Here is a 19,714-nt window from a genome sequence, read left to right on the forward strand (position 1 = left end):
ATATAACCCCTGCTAACTGGACAAAGAGGCACCTTTTAACATGGTGATTCTCTTTATTTAGCAGGGGGACAGTAACTGGCCCTATCCACCCCCAGCACTGTACCTCCAGTAACTCTTGCTGGTGTCTATCTTGTGTTTCTTTTTAGACTGTGAGCCCTTTCGGGACAGGGATCCATCTTATTTATTTATTATTTCTCTGTGTAAACCTCCCTGAGCCATTTTTGGAAGGGCGGTATAGAAACTGAATGAATGAATAATAATAATAATAATAACAACCCAGAATGGTGAAAAGGTGAGTACTACCCTTTTAAAAAAAATTTTCTTTGTTATGTTTTTGCAGTACTGCATCTAAAAGCAAACTTCTCCTTAAGACACATACACCTCACAACTCAGGGTTTTGTTTTGTTTCTAGCAACAAAGAGCAGAAGAGATAGAAATACGTTTCCATTTATGATGTTTTCAGAGCTAGAGTCATTTGAACATAATGTGATCATAAGCAACCAAATTAAACCTGAAATTCCAGAAAAAGTCTTACCTTTCCAACATTCTCTTTGTTTTGTGACAATAGCTGGATTGGTGGGCTCAGCCCAGACTGGCCAGACCTCCAGTGATATCCATTTGCTCGTCTATAGAAGATTCCAAACATTTGACTTTTTTTTAATATAAAGGATATAACGTTTTCTGCTCACCTTGCGCCCCCCCCCCATATCCAAAATAAGTCTTTAAAAACAGGAATAGGGAGGAATAGGAAACCAAGGAGGATTTCAATGGCATGAAATTGTCCCTTAGACAAAGCATAAAATAGCAAATGTTATGGTCTGACTGACATCTTTTTAAAAAAACCAAAACCAGGATATTTATGCAGGCACATGTACGTCAGTACTGTATTGAGATCAGTAAATCCTATTGATCTCAGCACAAAATGTTAAAGACTGGAATCAAAGGGATCACTTGATTGTGGCTGATTTGGTTTTATAGACAGGTATAAAACTTCATTGGAGGACATAAAGATTTGCCAAAAGCCTCCCAAAGTCTTTTCCTGTGCCCTATCAGCCCAATGTGATTACATTTGTAGCTGGAAACTAGAACAATCTGGTTACTAACTACCTGGGCTGCACAAACGTATTAAATGTTATTTTATAAGAACCTAGAACTGAAACATTATTTGGGGGAAGTATAATAATACAACCAAAATCAAGTCAACTTTGCTGGCTTTGGCCATTTCAACCAATGGAAGATTTCATTTCATCTCTTCAAGGCAGGGGTGGCCAACCTGAGGCTCTCTAGCTGTTGTTAGACTACAATTCCCAACATCTCTAGCCACAATTATTTGTGCTGGGGAAGATGGGAGTTGCAGTCCGACAGCAGCTAGAGAGCCTCAAGTTGGCCATCCCCAAGTTATTTTTGTTTCCTTGTTTTTGCAGAAACAGACTAATCCAATTACTCTTCTAAAACTTTGACCTCTGTGGAAGATATCAAATCAAAGTCAGAGACAGCAAATCATAAATGCTCAACACCAACTGGGTGCAGGGAGATATTCGCCCATTTGCAGCTATCCTGTAAAAGCTCCAGCAGTGGCTTTTCCAAAGTGGCAACAGATAAATTTGATCACAGGTATTTCCAACCATATTGAGCAGTGAGGGGCTAACTGAATGTTACAAGCAGATATGGAAAACACTGCATCAAAGCACTTAAAAATAAATAAATTAAAAGATGAAAGGAAATACAGATTTGTAAAGGGGGAATACTACTACTACTATGAATATTTATATACCAGTTTTCAACGAAAGTTCAAAAAGAGAGGAAGTGGCACAGGAGTTTCTTAATACTTTCCACACCCACTGCTGCTCTGCTCTAAATCCCCTATACGAAACCTCCATTTATAAAATAAATGGGTTAACCCCTGAGACAGAGGTCTAGTTCTTACAAGCAGCAGATGAGAAGGTAAACCTGTGTTTCAACTGTACTGCTTCAGATACCAGTGAGAGTGGGGGCTTACATTACTAAATGGCCCTCCAGACAAAAAGATCCTTTCACACAGGAAACTAGAGGTGAGGTAGAAGGTTCTGGACTAGCCCTAGGTTCTGGACTAGTTTTCTGTGTTTTTTTTTTTAACATGAAGAAACATTCAATCTTGCAATCTGAAGTTGGACAGTCAATCACTGCATATGCTCTTTGGGAGAACAAGATCAAAGTGAGATCAGCTTCAAGGTGCTGCATCCATTACAGAGCAAGCCCTTGGTTCCACTATAACAGCAGGAGTAAGACGCGATTAAACATGCAATATCCCAAATCAGGGGTTCCCAAACTTGCGTCCCGAGATGATGTTGGACTACAGCTCTCATCATTCCCAGCCGCAATGGCCTTTAGCCATTGTAGTCCAGCATCTCAGGACCCAAGGTAGTGAACCCATCCTAAGCAGTTAGAAGAAGGGCTTTTCCATTATCCTCTCTAAAAGGGGTTTACCGTTTACTAAACAAGACGTAAAACATTTGCAGAAGGTTTCAAGGTCCGTGAAACAGCATTTTCCTTTCAGAAGGCATTGTCATGTTGAGAACAGTCCAATTATAGGAAACCTTGGGTGGGATTCAGACATATCAAAAGCCAAACTACTGGTTCCCAAAGTTCGGCCGGAAATCCAACTGCTATGCAAGGGAGGATATGTTGACATTGGTCATGCAATCCAAACCGACCAATATCGGCATATATCTGCCCTACTTTCAGTTCTGAACCCATCAACTGTAACCAACTTCAAATCTTGGTTACAGATGTCAGGTTCAGAACCAAAAGTAGGACAGAATATGCTGATATTAGCAGATTTAGACGACATGACAAATGTTGGCATATCGCCGCTCCCCTTACTCAGGCTCATCACCAAACTCCAGGAACCAATGACTGGGCCCCTGGCATGTTGTCTGAACCTGCTCATAACTTCCTTCCAGTTTTAGTAGTATTTCTCAACTTTGCAAGCAAAGAGCAAAACAAATTATTATAAACTAGAAACGGAAGAGCTATCACTTAAAAACAAAAACCCCTAACCATCCAGTTTCTCAAAGCTGGAATCCAGCATTAATTGCACTGAGAAAACGATGCAGAAATTAATGGCGATGATCCAAAGCAATTAGTAACACTTAACACTTAAATAGGGCTATATATCTTGTTAAGTGCAGCAACGTACTAATGACTGCACCCTTTCAAAGCTATTGTGAGGGAGGAAAGTTAGTATTATTGTTCATGTTACTGAGAACAAGCAAACAGATATAGAGAGGTTAATAAAGTGGTTCTCAGAATTGAAATGAAAAGAATTACAATATTCAGGGTTGTGCTTTGTCTGCAGAACATTTTGACTTCCTAAATTGAGTCTATCAAATACAGTACAATTACAACTTCCTTTTTTAAAGGAAGTTTTAAGTGTTTTTGTTAAGGCATGCATATGCACTTAAATTTGTATAGGATGGAGATTCTATTAAAAGATAACTACCTTTTCACAAAACAATGAAGCCCTCTGAAATAATACAAAGTGAAGTTCAGGGGGTGAGAAAGTATCTGAAATTAAATTCTGATATCAAAGTGCCAATGAAGAAAAGAAAAAAAGGCTGCATTCCTACAAAGTGATGAGCTGACGTGGGCCAGAACCAGCAGAGCTAGCTAAAGGTTCTCCTGCAGTTGCCTGCATAGATGAAAAGTCCAGTCACTTTTCTGCTTGAAAGCCAGTGTTGCTGTTCATACCAATGAGTAGCAGACAACATTTCTGCTAAGATGGTAAGACCCCTTCCAGCTGAATGTTCGGCACTCCCAGAGAGCACACAAAAGTATTACCAGGGAACCTGCTGTCAGCTGCTAACACATTCACAGAGGGGGGGGGGAATGGAAACATGGCAAGAAAGCATCTGTCATAGACTGGAGCACAAAGGTTTGGCACCGCATAACAGTGTGTAACTTAACTGCCATTGCAGGTGGGGGAAAGCTACAGCCATGTTTGCAGACAACTGGCATCCACTCATAAAAATATAAGCAAACCAGGACACTATGTGCAGTCGCAAACACAGCAATATATTCTACACTATTTATTATTTGCATGCCAGGAAGATTTCAAAGGCATTTTACACTTTTTATTTAAATAATCTTTTTTCCATTATTATTTTTTTAAAGACAGCCAGCATAGGAAGCTGCCATATCCTGAATCAGACCATTGGTCCATCTAGCTCACTACTGTCACAGGGCTGCAACTTTGGCCCTCCTGCAGATGTTGGCCTACAACTCCCATAATCCCTGGCTATTGGCCATTGTGGCTGAGGATTATGGGAGTTGTAGTCCAAAAATAGCTGGGGGGTGCTAAATTGAGCAGGTCTGGCACAGATTGGCAGAGGCTTCTCCAAGTTGCAGTCAGGAGTCTCTCTCAGCCCTATCTTGGAGATGCCAGGGAGGGAACTTGGAACCTTCTGAATGTAGGTAGTCTTCCCAGTGCAGCCCCATCTCCTAAGGGGGAATATCTTACAGTGGTCACACATGTAGTCTCCCATTCAAATGCAACCAAGAAGGACCCTGCTTTAGCAAAGGGGACAATTCATGCTTGCTACCACAAGACCAGCTCTCCTCCGGAAATGAAATTAAGTTGAACAAGCCGAGGTGAGTGCTAAAGATGCTTCTCACCAAAGGCACAATTTAGAGCCAGCCCCTAAGTCAGGTCCAGGATCACCTGCTGGGGACTTGAACTCAGTACCGCACAGTCTTAGCCCAGTGTGCTAACCATTATACCACGCTCATGTTACACCACATACAAAAGCCTAGTTTAAACTAACAACAAATAACTACCTTTATGGCTGACATGACGTGAGCCCCGCTGTCGGCAGTACAGGCTGCTGCAGAATTTCAAAGGCAGCCCCAAAGGTGCAACAATGGAGCTGCCAAAGAATTCCTGTGAAGAGCTTCCAGCAATGGAAAGGAGCGCTGGACTACTACCTGGAAGCAGTTCAAAGGCCTTGTGAAGCATCCCCAGCAGCCCTCTACTGTCGGGAAGGCTGCCTGTCATGTCGGCCAGTGTGTGTTTGTTGATCTTGTATACTGCTCAAATCCAAAGGGCTCAACACCATTCACAATGAAATGCAAACAGTTAAAACAATTAAAAGTTTACATTTTTGACATAAAACATGTTAAAAGCATTTAAATACCACAGAAAGCCAAAAAACTAAAAAAACTGAGTCTTTACAGCTCTATAAGAACAGCCCTGCTGGATCAGGCCCAAGGCCCATCCAGTCCAGCATCCTGTTTCACACAGTGGCCCGCCAGATGCCTCTGGAAAGCCCACAGTTAAGATATGCCCTCTCTCTTGCTGTTACTCCTATGCAACTCATATTTAGAGGCATCTTGCCTCTAAAGGCCATCTCTGGTGGCCTTTAGCCAACAGACTAGTAGCCATTGACCTCCATGAATTGAGTCTATACAGCTCTATAAGAACATAAAAACAGCCTGGCTGGATCAAGCTGAAGGCCCATCCAGTCCAGCATCCTGTTTCACACAGTGGCCTATCAGATGCCTCTGAGAAGCCCACAGTCAAGAAGTAAGGGCATGCCCTCTCTCTTGCTGTTGCTCCCCTGCAACTGGTATTTAGAGGCATCTTGCCTCTGAGGATGGAAGTGGCCTATAGCCACCAGACTAGCAGCCATTAGTAGTCAAATTCTCTATCAATTTGATTTATAGACAAATTTACAGGCTATAAATCAGATTCATGGAGAATCTGACTTATAAACAAATTATCTCTTAAACACTACAGAAGATAACAAAGCTGGTGTGTGGGTGGGTGTAATATTAAACGTATATGACACTTCTTCCACACCTCTACTACAGGTAATCCACACTATTCTGCATTTTAAGCAACAAAATAAATAGAACCAATCAACAGATGCATCCCATTACATCACAACAAGGAGAATAATTCAGAATAATGTAGCATTCCGGAAAACCAAAATTCTAAAAATCAGTAAAGAAACTCAATTTCTCTGCAAACTGGCTTCTATGCCAGTTCTTACAGTCATAAGAACACAAGTCACTAGTTCTAAATCTAATGCCCAAACTGTATCTCTAATATAGCTTCCCCCCCACCCCCATGACAAATTTAGGATTATATGGTAGAAAATACCCCATGATATCTTGGGTTCTTTTTTGCAGAACTTCAAAAAAATTGCTATCCCCAGGTATTCTCAGAACACATGGTAAATACTGACTGCTGTGGAATTACATTTCCAGCAATATCACTCTGGAGATTATAGATGTGTTTTAACCTTTTAAGAGTTAAATACCATCTAAGCTGTAACTTACAACAGCTTTCTCTAAGCAAGACATTAATTAAATGTTATACTTTATAGTTCCACAACCAATCTCACTCTTCATCCAAGATTTCTTCACTAAGATCTCTTATTTCGTTTACTTATGGATTCAGGAGATTCAATTTATGTAAAAGCTGATACCAATTACTTATGAGTTCTCTTGAAGCAGGAAATTTTATTAAATACCCAATCAATGTTAAATCACATAGGAGCCCAAATTTCAGCACTCAGCTTCTTACTAAGTCCCATATCTGAAAATGCTGTAATGTCTGGGGTCATGTTGCCCCATTCTTTATCTGATCTCCTCACATGACACCATGATATTAATGCATATCCATTTAGCAAGATCAACTGGATTAAAATGTTCCTAGCTGGATATGTCTCCTAATGATTGTGAGGTTAAAAACTGTTCATTAGATTAAAGTTGACAGTTCTGAACTCAACTTGCCCTTTAATTTTTACCTTATTTCTAATGGCCAATTTAGCTATACTACCAGAATATTTTTCTGATTTCCATATCCTGGTATCACTACATATTAGAGCAAAACAATCCATTTCTTCCTGTTGAGCCAGTCTATCTTCTTTCCTGAACGATTGTGAAACATTAGCTAATTTATTTTATGCAATTTCTGTTTATTTTGGACATACTATTCATACTGTAAACTGGGGGTGGTGTTGTTGTTTGGTTTTGCTATTGTTGTTGTTTTTGAGGCAATGCAGCCAAAGAGGACAAATAAAAGAGTACAGACCAATAAATCTGAGAGGAAAGAGAAAAAGAAAAACACAGGAGGAGGAGATGGGCCTGTAGCTCATTGATAGAGCATCGGCTTTGCACACAGAAGATTCCAGGTTCAACCCCTGGCAGCATTTCCAGGTAGGTCTGGGAAAGACCCTTCCATGAAATCCTGGAGACCTGCTGCCAGTCAGTGCAGATAATATTGAGCTCGATGGACCAATGTAACTCAGTATAAGGTAGCTTCCTATGAGAGAAAGCTATATGGCTGGATGGATGGATGTCCTCTGCAAGCGTTTACCCTCAGAAGGTGTAGCCCTGAGGGGTTTGGATAACTTCCTGGAGGAGAGGTCTATCAATGGCTATTGGTCGGAGGGCTATGGGCCACCTCCAGCCTCAAAGGCAGGATGCCTCTGAGTACCAGTTGCTGGAGAGTAATGGCAGGAGAGAGGGCATGCCCTCAATTCCTGCCTGTGGCTTCCAGCGGCATCTGGTGGGCCACTGTGCAAAACAGGATGCTGAACTAGATGGGCCTTAGGCCTGATCCAGCAGGGCTGTTCTTAAGTCCTTCTGTTCTTGGGGCATCCAACTCAAGGGGAAGGATTTTTCTCAATATATAGGCATGCACAAGAGAGAAGGTCAATGGTGTCCCTTTAAGACCTGCTTATCTCTTGAATAATTCATTGCCACGTTGGACTTTACAAGAGATAAATTTAGGAAAGGTATACTCCATTGAAGGCAAGCCACCCCTCTCCACCCCACCCTACCCCACCCCACCCCCTGCAATGAAAGCTACCAGACCAGCTAAAGCAAACCTGGCCATCTTCCTCCCTGTCCAAACTAAGATTAGGCAATGAAGTGAGGCAGGAAGGGCACAGCATTCAGCTGGAGCCACAAGCTCTTATATATTTCCTGATGATTATGTCATGGAGAAATATATTGGGAGTCATCAGCATATTGATAACACCCTGCTCCAAATTCCCTCATGATCTCACTCAGAAGTTTCATGTAGATGATAAAAAGCATTGGAGATAGGATGGAGCCCTGAGGGACACTATACAATAGCTCTTGTTTCAGAGAGCAATTATCTCCTAGTGATACCATCTGGAATCTACCAGAGAGATAGGAACAGAACCACTGCAATGCAGTTCCACCTACTCCCAAATACCCCAAACAATCCAGAAGGATACCGTGTCAATAGTATCGAAAGCACCAGGATGATCCAAAAGAACCAACAGAAACACACTCCCTCTGTCCATTCCTTGGTAGAGATCATCCATCAGGCCAACCAAAGCTGTCTCCACCCCATAGCCCACTCTAAAGCCAGTTTGTAATGGAGCTAGAGAACAAGTATCTTCCAAAACTACCTGGAGTTGATCAGCCACCACCCTCTCTTATCTTAACCACCCAAGGGAGGTTGGAGGCTGGCCTATAATTATCCATCACCAAAGTTTCTAGGGCAGGCTTCTTGAGTAAAAGTCTCACAATTGCCTCCTTCAAGCATGGAAGCATCCTGCCCTCCCTCAGCGAGGCATTTATGATGTCAACTAGGCCATCTCTAACAACCTCCTCCCTGGTAGCGTTATAACCCATGTTGAGCATGGATTCAAAGAACAAGTGGTAGGCTGAACAACTCCAAGCACTGTTCCCTCTAAGGCGTGTGCACATGCACACACACACAAGTTTTCTTGTCTGTTCAGTTAATTTTAGATCCTGCTCAGGTTAAATTAGGAAGGCCACACTCTGAATGCATGTGTGCACACAGTGCCTTGGTACTGCCGCCCAGAACAAAACTCATTCTGCACAGAGATGAAAAAAATTAGAGGGACCACTGCCTCCAAGGAGTTTGTCCATATTCTAAGGAGTCATGAATTGAAACTGATCCATTCAAATTGAACCAAAGCAATTACTGGACACCTCTGCAATGACCCCGCCATAACCATGGAGTCCAAGTTGGCTCGGATGTGAGAGATTTTATCCACAAAAAAGTTGTTAAAAGCATCATAGCAGGATGAAGAAAAATCCAAATCTAAGTTCAGAGTGGAGGGAACCTGAGTCAATCTCCTCACAACTCCAAACAATTTCACTGGATGCGAACTTGCGAACACAATATGTGCAGAATATAATTGCTTCTTAGCTGCATGTATTGCCACAGAATAAGCCTTCAAATAGGCTTTATGTTGTGTTTTATTGGATTAAAGTTGAGTCTTCCTCCACTTATGCTCTGGTCTTCTACTTTGCCGCTTCAGCTCCCAAAGCTGTTCAGAATAACATGGAGCCAATTTTGAAGCAGAACAGAGAAGGCACTTAGCGGCGATTGTGTCTACTGCCCTGGAAAGCTCCCTATTCCAGGTCTCTACCAGGGCATCAACAGAATCACTGGCAGAACCAACTCTAAAACTCTCCAAGCCCTCTTGGAATCCTATAGGATACAATAGCCTTCTTGGGCAGACCATCCTAATAGGTCCTGCACCCCTAAAGAGGTGGGTTGTCGACACAGAACCAACCTTAACCAGATGGTGGTCCGACCATGACAATGGAGACACTCTAGGAGTCTCCACCCAAGGATCACCACCCTAATCTGAGCAAAAGACCAAATCGAGAGGAGAGCTGGACTAGAAATGTGAGCACTATAAGATATTCCCTTCAGGCGATGGAGCCACTCTGGGAAGAACAGAAGGTTTCCAGTTCCTTCCCTGGCTTCTCCAAGATGGGGCTGAGAGAGATTCCTGCCTACAACTTTGAAGAAGCCGCTGCCAGTATATGAAGATAATATTGAGGGAGATAGATCAATGGTCTGACTCAGTATGTGGCAGCTTCCTATGTTCCTATGAGAGTGTTACCAGCAGTGTGTGTTGGCTCTGCAACCAATTGGGAGAAGTTCATTGTTGTCATGGCCACTACTCCTGCGATGCACCAGACAAGCCAGCCCTGAAGTGAATGTTGAAGTCACCCAACAGCAAAAGCCTGGGCATTGGCCAACTCCACAACCAGCTCCATCAGCTGAGTTAGGGACTCCATTGGGCAACAGGGTACACCAATAGAATCACCAATCTATCCCAAGTCTAGAAGGGGTAGATCTATCCTGAGTTGCACCCCTTCCTGGACTCCTAAGGCACCCCTCCAACTGAGGAGACATTCTGGCTTGTTTCCCCTTCCTCCTGAGGAAACCCATCAGGAGGAAGAGACCGGATAGCCGAGTGTGAACTCCAGCTTCACACCTGGAGCTCAATTCAGGTCCAGCACCACCTCTGCTCCTGCAGGCCAGGGGCAACAGAAGGGACTAGAGGGGAGGAGACAGGACCCCACCTGGGGATGCCAGGCTCCCAGAGCTCCAAGACTCCTCTGCAGGGCTAGCAGTTTCTGGCTGCACTGGCACTTCTAGGCTGTCATCAGAAGCTTGGATCTAGGCCAGGGCGGACTCCTTTTCTTCCCTAGACTCCCTCTCCTCAGTCACTGTCAGGGTGAATCCTGACATTCTCACAGTTCAGAGTTGTTACTTGCTGTTCCATGTTCTGAACTGCAGCATCACAATTCCTGCCATCTTGGCACCAGCTTACCAAAAAGGCTGGGGCAGGATCCAGCCAATCACCTGCACCCCTGGCCAGCCAATGACCTGCACCCGCTGTCAGAAGCCTCATGTTACTCCCAACCCAGCCAAGCACCCATCCGACCAGACCAGTCAACATATGAAGCTGATGGAAAGTCGTCAGCAGTGTGGCCCCCAGCAATTGCCAACAGAACTCTGATGCCACAAGCGCGGCTAGAGGAGCCACTAGGTAAGAGCAATTAGCTTTATGGATTAAGAAATATTAAAAATGTGGGTTGGAGATAGAACTGAGAGAAAGTGAAGATAGCAAACGTATTCTGAGGGAACACAGTTTCAGCTTCTCAAATGGTTTATCCACAACAAGTCCTTTAAAAGTTAAAATATATGCATCTTCATTACAATCATCTCTTGGTTTCCATTCACAGTTTCACTTACTCTCGCTCTTGCTTTTCTCTGCTCATGTTTGACTGCAGTTGCTGCAATTTCTTCTCCATCTCCTTGTTTTCAAGCTCCAGCTGCACCTTCTGCAACTGCAACTCTCGTACACTTCTAAAGAGATCAAGCACATCTGTGACTGCATACCAAATTTGGCACTAAAATGCACTTCCCTCCCTCCTTATAAAAGTACTTGTAAAATATTTTCAGCATGCCACAGAGATACGGAACTTTATCTTTTGATAGTTTTGAAGGCCGGACTATGTTATTTACAGTCTACCACTAAGGAAAAAGACCATGCGATTTCTCTGGCCTCCATTTTGCACCATTAGAGCTAACGAAATTCATTAGGATTGGGTTGTCAAGATGTGAGGGAAACATAAGGGCAACACTGGAAAAAACTAACACAGATGTTAGTGGCACCCCATCACCGAATCTAAATGCACTTACCTGAAGGAAAATCCCATCAACTTCGATAGAACTAACTTCCAGGCAAGTGACTTTAGGATTTCAGCCATAGCGGTAAAAATCCAATAGATATCATTCATTCATTCATTCGATTTCTATACAGCCATTACTTTGAACTTACTTTGAAATGAACTTACTTTTCCTTCAGTTTTACAGAGAGTCCAGTTTTTGAACCAGGGAGTATCACAAAGTCATTCACATTCATGATTGCCAAATCGCACACAAAAACCTGTCAAAATATACAGGCTCAGAAGCCCGCTGAGGGGGGAAAAGACAAAAATTAAAACTTACTTACTTACTTATTAATTAATTAATTACATTTATAAACCATCCCATCCAAAGGCTCTACTATCCAAACTACTATTCAACAACCTGGATGGCTTTAAGAAGGGTTTGGATAACTTCATGGAGGAGAGGTCATCAACGGCTACTAGTCGGAGGGCTGTGGGCCACCTCCAGCCTCAAAGGCAGGATGCCTGTGAGTACCAGTTGCAGGGGAGTAACAGCAGGAGAGAGGACATGCCCTCAACTCCTGCCTGTGGCTCCCAGAGGCATCTGGTGGGCCACTATGCGAAACAGGATGTTGGACTAGATGGTCCTTGGGCCTGATCCAGCAGGGCTGTTCTTATGTTCTTATTTTTTAAAGACAGGAGAAGCTGATTCATAGAAGGCAACAAAGCACTCTACGGCAAATAAAAAGCAGTCTGATCCTATCCATGCTTAATCCAACATAACAACCCAATATATTCAGTAAGACCTACTCCCAAGTAGCGGTGCAGCCATGCAGCCCAAATTTATATATGTTTATTCATATGGAAGCCCTTTTAAAAATGCAATGGATTGCACTCCTCAGATAAGTATGAAGAATGACAAGCCTTGACAAATTTTCTTTGGATCCAGGAGCCAGCCCAAAGATTTAGGAGCCAGACAATGGACACTTGGTAAAATTACCAGATTAAGTGGTGAACATTTTGGAGGAAGAAGGCAGATGGGCTTTAGGGATGTGCACAAAACAAGCTCGGAACATTCAGAGTGTTCCGAGTGCCATTTTGGAAGCCTGTTTTTCCCTTAATAACTGGTTTTGGCACTGGCTCCCAAAGGGCTTGCGATCTCCTTGCTTCTTGGTTGGCTTGTTATCATACAAATCAAGCCAACCAAGAAGCAAGGAGATCGCAAGCCCATCAGAAGCCAATGCCAAAACCAGTCAGCAAGGGGAAAACAGGCCTCCAAAATGGCGATCGGAACACTCAAAAGGTTTCAGCTTGGAATAGGGTCATTCTGTTCTGAGCTTGAAACAGGCCCTTCATTTGAATGGCATTCTGTTTCAAGCTCGAAACAGCCTGTTTTGAGTTGGAACATTTCGAGCTCAAAATATTCTGCACATCCTTAATGGGCTGCTCTTTATCCCTTTTACATACATACTTAGAACAGTAACTGAGATGCCAAGGAGAAAGAAAAATTTTATTATACAACGGACCTCTGAATATCCTGGTCCAGACACCATGGTTAAATTTGTAGCACCCTGGCTTCCCTCCCTGGGATTGTCAAGCCCTGCCTTAGAATATTTCTAACACATTGTGGGTTAAATTTTCTTCTCCATCACACACTTGTGAAAACCAATATGGCCTTTACTGGGAATTCTGCACATCTACTGAAGCCGATTCTTGCTTATGAAAACTCATGTTACAATAATTTTCTTAGTTCCTAAACTGCCACAAGACTTTGATGTTTTAGCTACAACAGTTTAACCAATTACTCTTCTAGAATTTGGGAGCTATTTAATAAAGTATTGGTTTTTGTTAATCAGATCCAAGAAAGTAGAGACAGCCTGCATAACTATGTAATATGATTCAAATAAAGAAACTGTAAAACTGCTGTAATTTAATTTAGCCAGATGAGGAATATCTAAACTCCTTAGAGTAACTAGAATCATAGCTACAGGAACAGCCTAGAACTTTAACAGTTCCAAATGTTTCAAATGCACAGTCATATCTGGAAAGGGTTCATGCAGTACTGGAGGTATCTTTCAAGATATAGCCATTTTTCAGTATATGTCTAATTTTGCAGGGATGGCAAACAGCAGCCCAAATCTTGCTCCCAGCCTCCTTCCTTGAAAACTCTTTCCCTCGCCTTGCCATACCAGAAACAACCTGCAAGTTTCTCACACACTGGTTTTAATTGGGACAACATCACCTCCCAAACAATTCTAGAGCATCTTGTAATTTCATGCTGGAAGGACCAGCTGTCAGGTTCTTCAATGGGGATAGGAGAAAGAACAGTCCACACGAAACAGCATAGTGTCACAGCTCGAGAGAAACTCAAGCACATGGGAATACTTCCAGATATAGATTGGGGGGGGGGTTTGCAAGCAAGTAATAAATGCTTCCTCTCTGGCAATCTTAAGATGCAGCAGTGACATATGGCAGCATGTGGGGAAAGTCATTAAGTTTGTGGTAGCGCACATGCTTTGTCCACACCTTTGAGAGCTACTGTCAGTCCAGGTGGAAAATACCAGACTAGGTAGACCAATGATCAGACTCAGTACAAGGAAACTTCATAGCCCTATTCACACATTACATACACAGCAGACTTCCTTTCTGTACCCCGCATTTGATGGACCTGGACCCAGGTTCACTTCTACATTCACATGGAAACATGTAGATGGATACAGGCACCTATACGCACATATCACATAAAGACTAAATAGGTCTCATGTTTTCATTTGATGACTATAAGAAATGAGACAATGCACTATTTTCCGCCATATTCTCTCTCTTTTCTTTTTCTTTCTTTCTTTTTGTGTGTGTGGGGGGGCAGGTCACAGAGCCATTCTTCTACATAATGGAGCACTCTCTTATTAGGTATTACTTAGTCCAAATGCCCTGGATTTGAAAGGGTTCGTGTTTTTAAACCATATTGATACCACTGGTATCATACCAGGCTTACTGAAACATTTTAAGGATGATGATTTGGTATTTTAATTAGATATTTGATACTTAATAAAAAGAGTGTCAAGATGGGGTAATTTTGATACAGGGGTTCTTAAATTTGGGTCCCCAGATGTTGCTGGACTACAACGCCCATCATCCCCACCACAATGGCCATTGTGGTGGGGATGATGGGAGTTGTAGTCCAAAAAGTTTGAGAAGGTTTGAGATTATGTGGCACTGCAGCTCAAGATTAAGAGCGCTGTCATCCAATAATATACATAAGGGGTTCCCAAGGTTGAGAACTGTGTATTAATAAATATGTGATTACTGTTTGTAGCCCTACCAACCCTTTTATTTGCACATATGAAGCAGTCTTAGTTGCCTTAGACCACTGGCTCATCCCAAAGCAATTATCCACCCTAAACAGGGTCATTTTTACTTTTGCACCCATGCCCGGGTTTGCCACCCTGTTCTGTTATCATGGCTCTTATATCTTTAAGAACTGCATGACAGACCAATCGTCTTCCAGGAATGAAGATACCAGTGAGGAAGAAAGCTTTGTCTGTTGGATTTCTGCCTGCCTTCCCGCTGCTGCATCCACAAAGCCCAATTTCTGTTGGAATAAAAGAGAAACAGTGCCAGGGGAAGAACACAGAAAGTGTGCCACCTTACAGCGTTCCCTTTGGGGCTGTCCCTACCCCCACACCCCGGGGAAGCGTCAATTGCTAAATTCTTGCATGCCAGGTTGCTGTTCAAGGTACAGGAGGAGGGAGCGGGGAGGAGCCGGCAACTCTTCTGGCCTTCCACGGCACGACCTTTCGGCGGCGTCTCGAAGCAGCCTTGAAACCATGGCCCCTTTAAGTTAACCCCTTCCTAGCCGTTCCCAACACACAGCAGCGCAGAATCTCCAACTCCGAGGAGCATTGTCCCCGCCCCCACCCGCGCCCCCGTCTCCCGCTCCAGCCCTGGCTCTCTAGTACCCACTTGCCAGCCCAGACACCAGAGGGAGAACCGGAGGAAACAACCGAAGGCGCGGCAGAAACAGAGAGAAAGATCAGCTCCTCCCCTCCAGCCGCCTAGTTCCTTCGGCGACCTCGAATCCTCCCCGCCGCGCTTCCAGGGAGAGACAGACGCGCAGAAGCCAGCTGCGCCATCCCCATGGCAACGGGGAACCAGGGCACCTTCCACCTTCTGAAGCGAAAAGGGGGAGGCGCCAGGCCGGTGCCCTTCGAGGAAGGATCCATTCTACAGAAGGGGGGGGAGAAGGGAAATTAGGCGCGCCTCTTGACGGGTCGTGGGTGGACTGAGCACGGTAGGATCATGGCCACGGATAAAAAGCGCAGGGCTCCGCCGCCTCCTGCGCCTTCAATAAGTGCACAGAAGAGCGGCATTTCAGAGGGCGGCGCTTAGACACGTACGGTAGGGGGAAAGCTGCATCTCTTATGCACATCTTTTAAAGCAACGGATTCTCTCAACCTTGGCTTAACAGATGTTGTTGGACTACAGCTCCCATCATCCCTTTGGCCGTTGTGGCTGGGGATGATGGGAGTTGTAGTCTAACAACTACTGGGGACCCAAGGTTGGGAGCCTTTGTTCTAAAGGTACAGGACGGAGCCCTGCCCTTCCCCCCGCCCCTGGCCACTTTTGGATAAGGCTTGGCTCCAGGACCTGGTGTCAGTGCCAGGGGTGCAGGCTGCATTCTGGTACATGGACGATCTCGATGCTGTTTGCTGTACATGTTTAGTCAGATTTAAAGCAATGGGACTTACTCCCAAATAGGGTTGCCATGTCCCCTGGAATTTAGGGTTGCCCCCGGATTTTGGCTCCTCCACCCGGCAGCTAAATTCCACCTGGATTTACATGGATTTCAAATGCACTGCCCAGATTTTACTCTGGATCTGATCACATGGAAGGGCAGAGGAGGGGAAAATATACAAATCTGTCAAATAAATAAATAAATAAAATACAATTTTTTTGCCACATACTTTGCATAATATTCAGATTAGGCCACCCGGATTTGGGAAGCTTGAATATGGCAACCCTACTCCCAAATAAGCAATCAATCTTTATTACGGTCTTTGACCAGCATAAAGCCTCCAAACAAGTCTGGATTGCGACAGCAAGTTATAGCAGAAAAGACCTTCTTTGTGGGTGTATTTCAGCATCTGCTGTAACCAGCTGTAAGCCACCTTTCATTCTGTGAAAAGGCAGAGTATAAATCCAATAAATTAATTAATGGCCTGTTAAATCTCTCACCCACCCCACAGATCATGTTAAATTAAACATATTATTGGCCATTGCAGGGTGTGTGGGTGTGTGTGTGTGTTTGCATATGTGCTAAAGAGCAATGTGGGGAATTATCCAGAGCAGGACTGTGTTGGGAAGAAGAAATGTACCCTTTTGCCTGCTCTGCAGTCCCGGTCTAGATCCCCTTCCCCATGGCTATTTCTCCCAAGAGGGAAGTTACCATTGGTTCCAGTGGCAGCTTCCCTCCTAGGGCAAACGGATGGCGATACAGCTAAAGACTGCAACAGGACCAAGTGGTTACATTCACCTTTCCTTCCCACCACAGTCCCATGATCCTCTATGGTATGTGTGTGGTGGAAGTGGGGGAAGCATGCAAGGGCTAATATCCTTAACATAACACATATATGTTATACATAACTTGCATACCATCCTTAACATGCATATAATCCCAATATCATCCTTAACGCACATATCAGGATATCACGCATATCATCCTTAACATGCATATCATCCCTGATATCAACATGCATATCAGGATATCATGATGTCATCCCTGATATCATCCTTTACATGCATATCATCCTTACATATCACACATCATCCTTAACATAACACGTCCTCTATGCAGGGGTGTAGCTATAATTGAGTGGATGGGTTCAAAGAACCTGGGCCACCCAGGTCCTGAAGTTCCCCAGCTCCACCCCTCCCTATTTTCTTCATTATCTCCCTCACTACAAGGGGCCGCTGGGGAGAGGGGAGAACACAGGCCCCCTCTTCCCTAGCTACACCCCTGCCTCTATGGTATGTGTGTGGTGGAAGTGGGGGAAGCATACAAGGGCTAATATCCTTAACATAACATGTATATGTTATATATAACACACATATCATGATGATATTATCATCCTCAATATGCATATCATCCCGATATCAATACACATATCAGGATATCATGCATATCACGGTATTATCCCAGATATCATCATTAACATGCATATCATCATATCACACATATCAGGATATCATCCTTAACACGCATATCACGATATCACACATATCACAATGTCATCCCCGATATCATCCTTAACACACATATCATGATATCCCCTGTGTCATCCTTAACATGCATATCAGGATATCATCCTTAACACACATATCATCCTGATATCATCCTTAACACACATATCACGATATCCCCGGTGCATCCTTAACATGCATATCAGGATATCACGCATATCGCAATATCATCCCCGATATCATCCTTAACATGCATATCATCCTTAACGTAACACGTCCTTTGGTATGTGTGTGGTGGATGTGGGGGAAGCATACAAGGGCTAATATCATCCTTAACATAACATGTCACTCGGCCCTCTCTTTCCCCTACTGGAGGAGGTAGAGCTCGTGTTCACTCAGTGATGAAAAGGAAGATACTCTGCACAGGCAAAAAGGCATTTCCCCCTTTATTATTCATTTAATTAATTAAATGTGAGGGAGGTATCCAGCGATCCCTCTTGCAGTGTTAGGTTGGATCAGTTTCCATCTGTGACTCCTGATGATGTGGACAAGCTGCTTGGAGCGGTATGGCCTACCACTTGTTCTCTGGATCCTTGCCCAACCTGGCTGCTTCGATCTGGTGGAGAGATTGTTGGAGCTGGCCCAGTTAATATCATAAATGCATTGCTGAGGGAGGGTAGGGTGCCTCCTTGTTTGATGGAGGCAATAGTTAGACCTCTTCTTAAGAAGCCTTCCCTGGATCCCTCAACAATGGATAGTTATAGGCCAATCTCCAATCTCCTTGGTTGGGCAAGGTAATCGAGAGGGTGGTGGCCAACCAGCTTCAGGTGGTTTTGGAGGAAACTGATTATCTAGACCCATTTCAAACTGGCTTTAGAACAGGCTATGGGGTTGAGACAGCCTTGGTCGGCCTGATGGATGACCTTTACTGGGGAATCTACAGAGGGAGTGTGACTCTGTTGGTGCTTTTGGATCTCTTGGCAGCGTTAGATACCATCGACCATGGTATCCTTCTGGGTCACCTGGGGGAGTTGGGAATAGGAGGCACTGCTTTGCAGTGGTTCCGTTCCTATCTCTCGAGTAGATCCCAGATGGTGGAGCTTGGTGACAGTCGCTCCTCAATGCAGGAGCTGTTATATGGAGTCCCCCAGGGCTCCATTCTGTCACCAATGCTTTTCAATATCTACATGAAACCACTGGGTGAGGTCATCAGGAGATTTGGTGCTGGGTGTCATCAGTATGCTGATGACACCCAAATCTACTTCTCCTTTTCTTCTTCAGGAAATGGCACTCATTCTCTAAATGCCTGCCTACAGGCAGTAATGGGCTGGATGAGGGATAACAAATTGAAGCTGAATCCAAGCAAGATGGAGGTGCTCATTGTGGGGGCTCAGAATCTAGGGTGAGTTAGATCTTCCTGTGCTGGATGGAGTTACACTCCCCCAGAAGGAGCAGGTGCGCAGCTTGGGAGTACTCCTGGACCCAGGCCTCACCCTGGTATCTCAAATGGAGGCCATGGCCAGGAGTGCTTTCTACCAGCTTTGGCTGATTCGACAGCTGCGCCAATTCCTTGAAGAGGATGACCTCAAAACAGTGGTGCACTAGGGGTGTGTCCGAACCGGTCCGGTGGCCATTCTAAAGGATGGCCGAACTGCCGGACCGGTTCGGCCCTGGCTGGTCCGGGTGGGGGGTATGTCTTTAAGGGTGGGAGGGCTTGCTTACCCCTCCCGCCTCTTTGCCCCCTCCAGCGCCCATATTTAACAGAATAACGGGGTGCTGGAAACCAGCCGCCCCCACCGCCGCCCCCCCCCGCCGCGAGCAGATTTAGCCCAAAAACTACCGATACCACTGCCGCCGCCCGCCCGCCAGCCCTCCCTCCCTCCCTCCCAGCCGCCCGCCTGCCCGAGTCCTCCGATCACCGGAGGCCCGGTCTACCTGGCCTTTTCCCGGCGGGTAGACCTGGCCTCTGGCGATTGGCGTCCTTTGTGGCGCACGCATGTGCGCGCGCGCA

General features: G+C 44.5%; 1 protein-coding gene across 5 annotated transcripts in view; it reads right to left on the reverse strand.

Moving 5' to 3' along the window:
* Nucleotides 1–15,790, reverse strand: part of ZBBX (zinc finger B-box domain containing) — a 65,461-nt gene extending 49,671 nt beyond the window's left edge. Inside the window, exons 1-5 of one of the 5 annotated variants that reach the window (XM_053311640.1) lie at nt 15,427–15,790; nt 14,984–15,055; nt 11,650–11,770; nt 11,045–11,158; nt 536–626 (exon numbers count right to left, since the gene is read on the reverse strand). In XM_053311640.1, coding sequence (XP_053167615.1) covers nt 536–626; nt 11,045–11,158; nt 11,650–11,717 — 273 coding nt within the window. In that variant the 5' untranslated portion in view covers nt 11,718–11,770; nt 14,984–15,055; nt 15,427–15,790. Of the gene's footprint in view, nt 1–535; nt 627–11,044; nt 11,159–11,649; nt 11,771–14,957; nt 15,056–15,114; nt 15,350–15,426 lie in introns of those variants that run through there. The other 4 variants (XM_053311636.1, XM_053311638.1, XM_053311637.1 and 1 more) reach the window with 4 other exon arrangements.
* Between the last annotated feature and the right edge of the window lie 3,924 nt (nt 15,791–19,714).

The sequence above is a fragment of the Hemicordylus capensis genome, chromosome 3, assembly GCF_027244095.1.
Source record: "Hemicordylus capensis ecotype Gifberg chromosome 3, rHemCap1.1.pri, whole genome shotgun sequence".
Taxonomy (NCBI): domain Eukaryota; kingdom Metazoa; phylum Chordata; class Lepidosauria; order Squamata; family Cordylidae; genus Hemicordylus; species Hemicordylus capensis.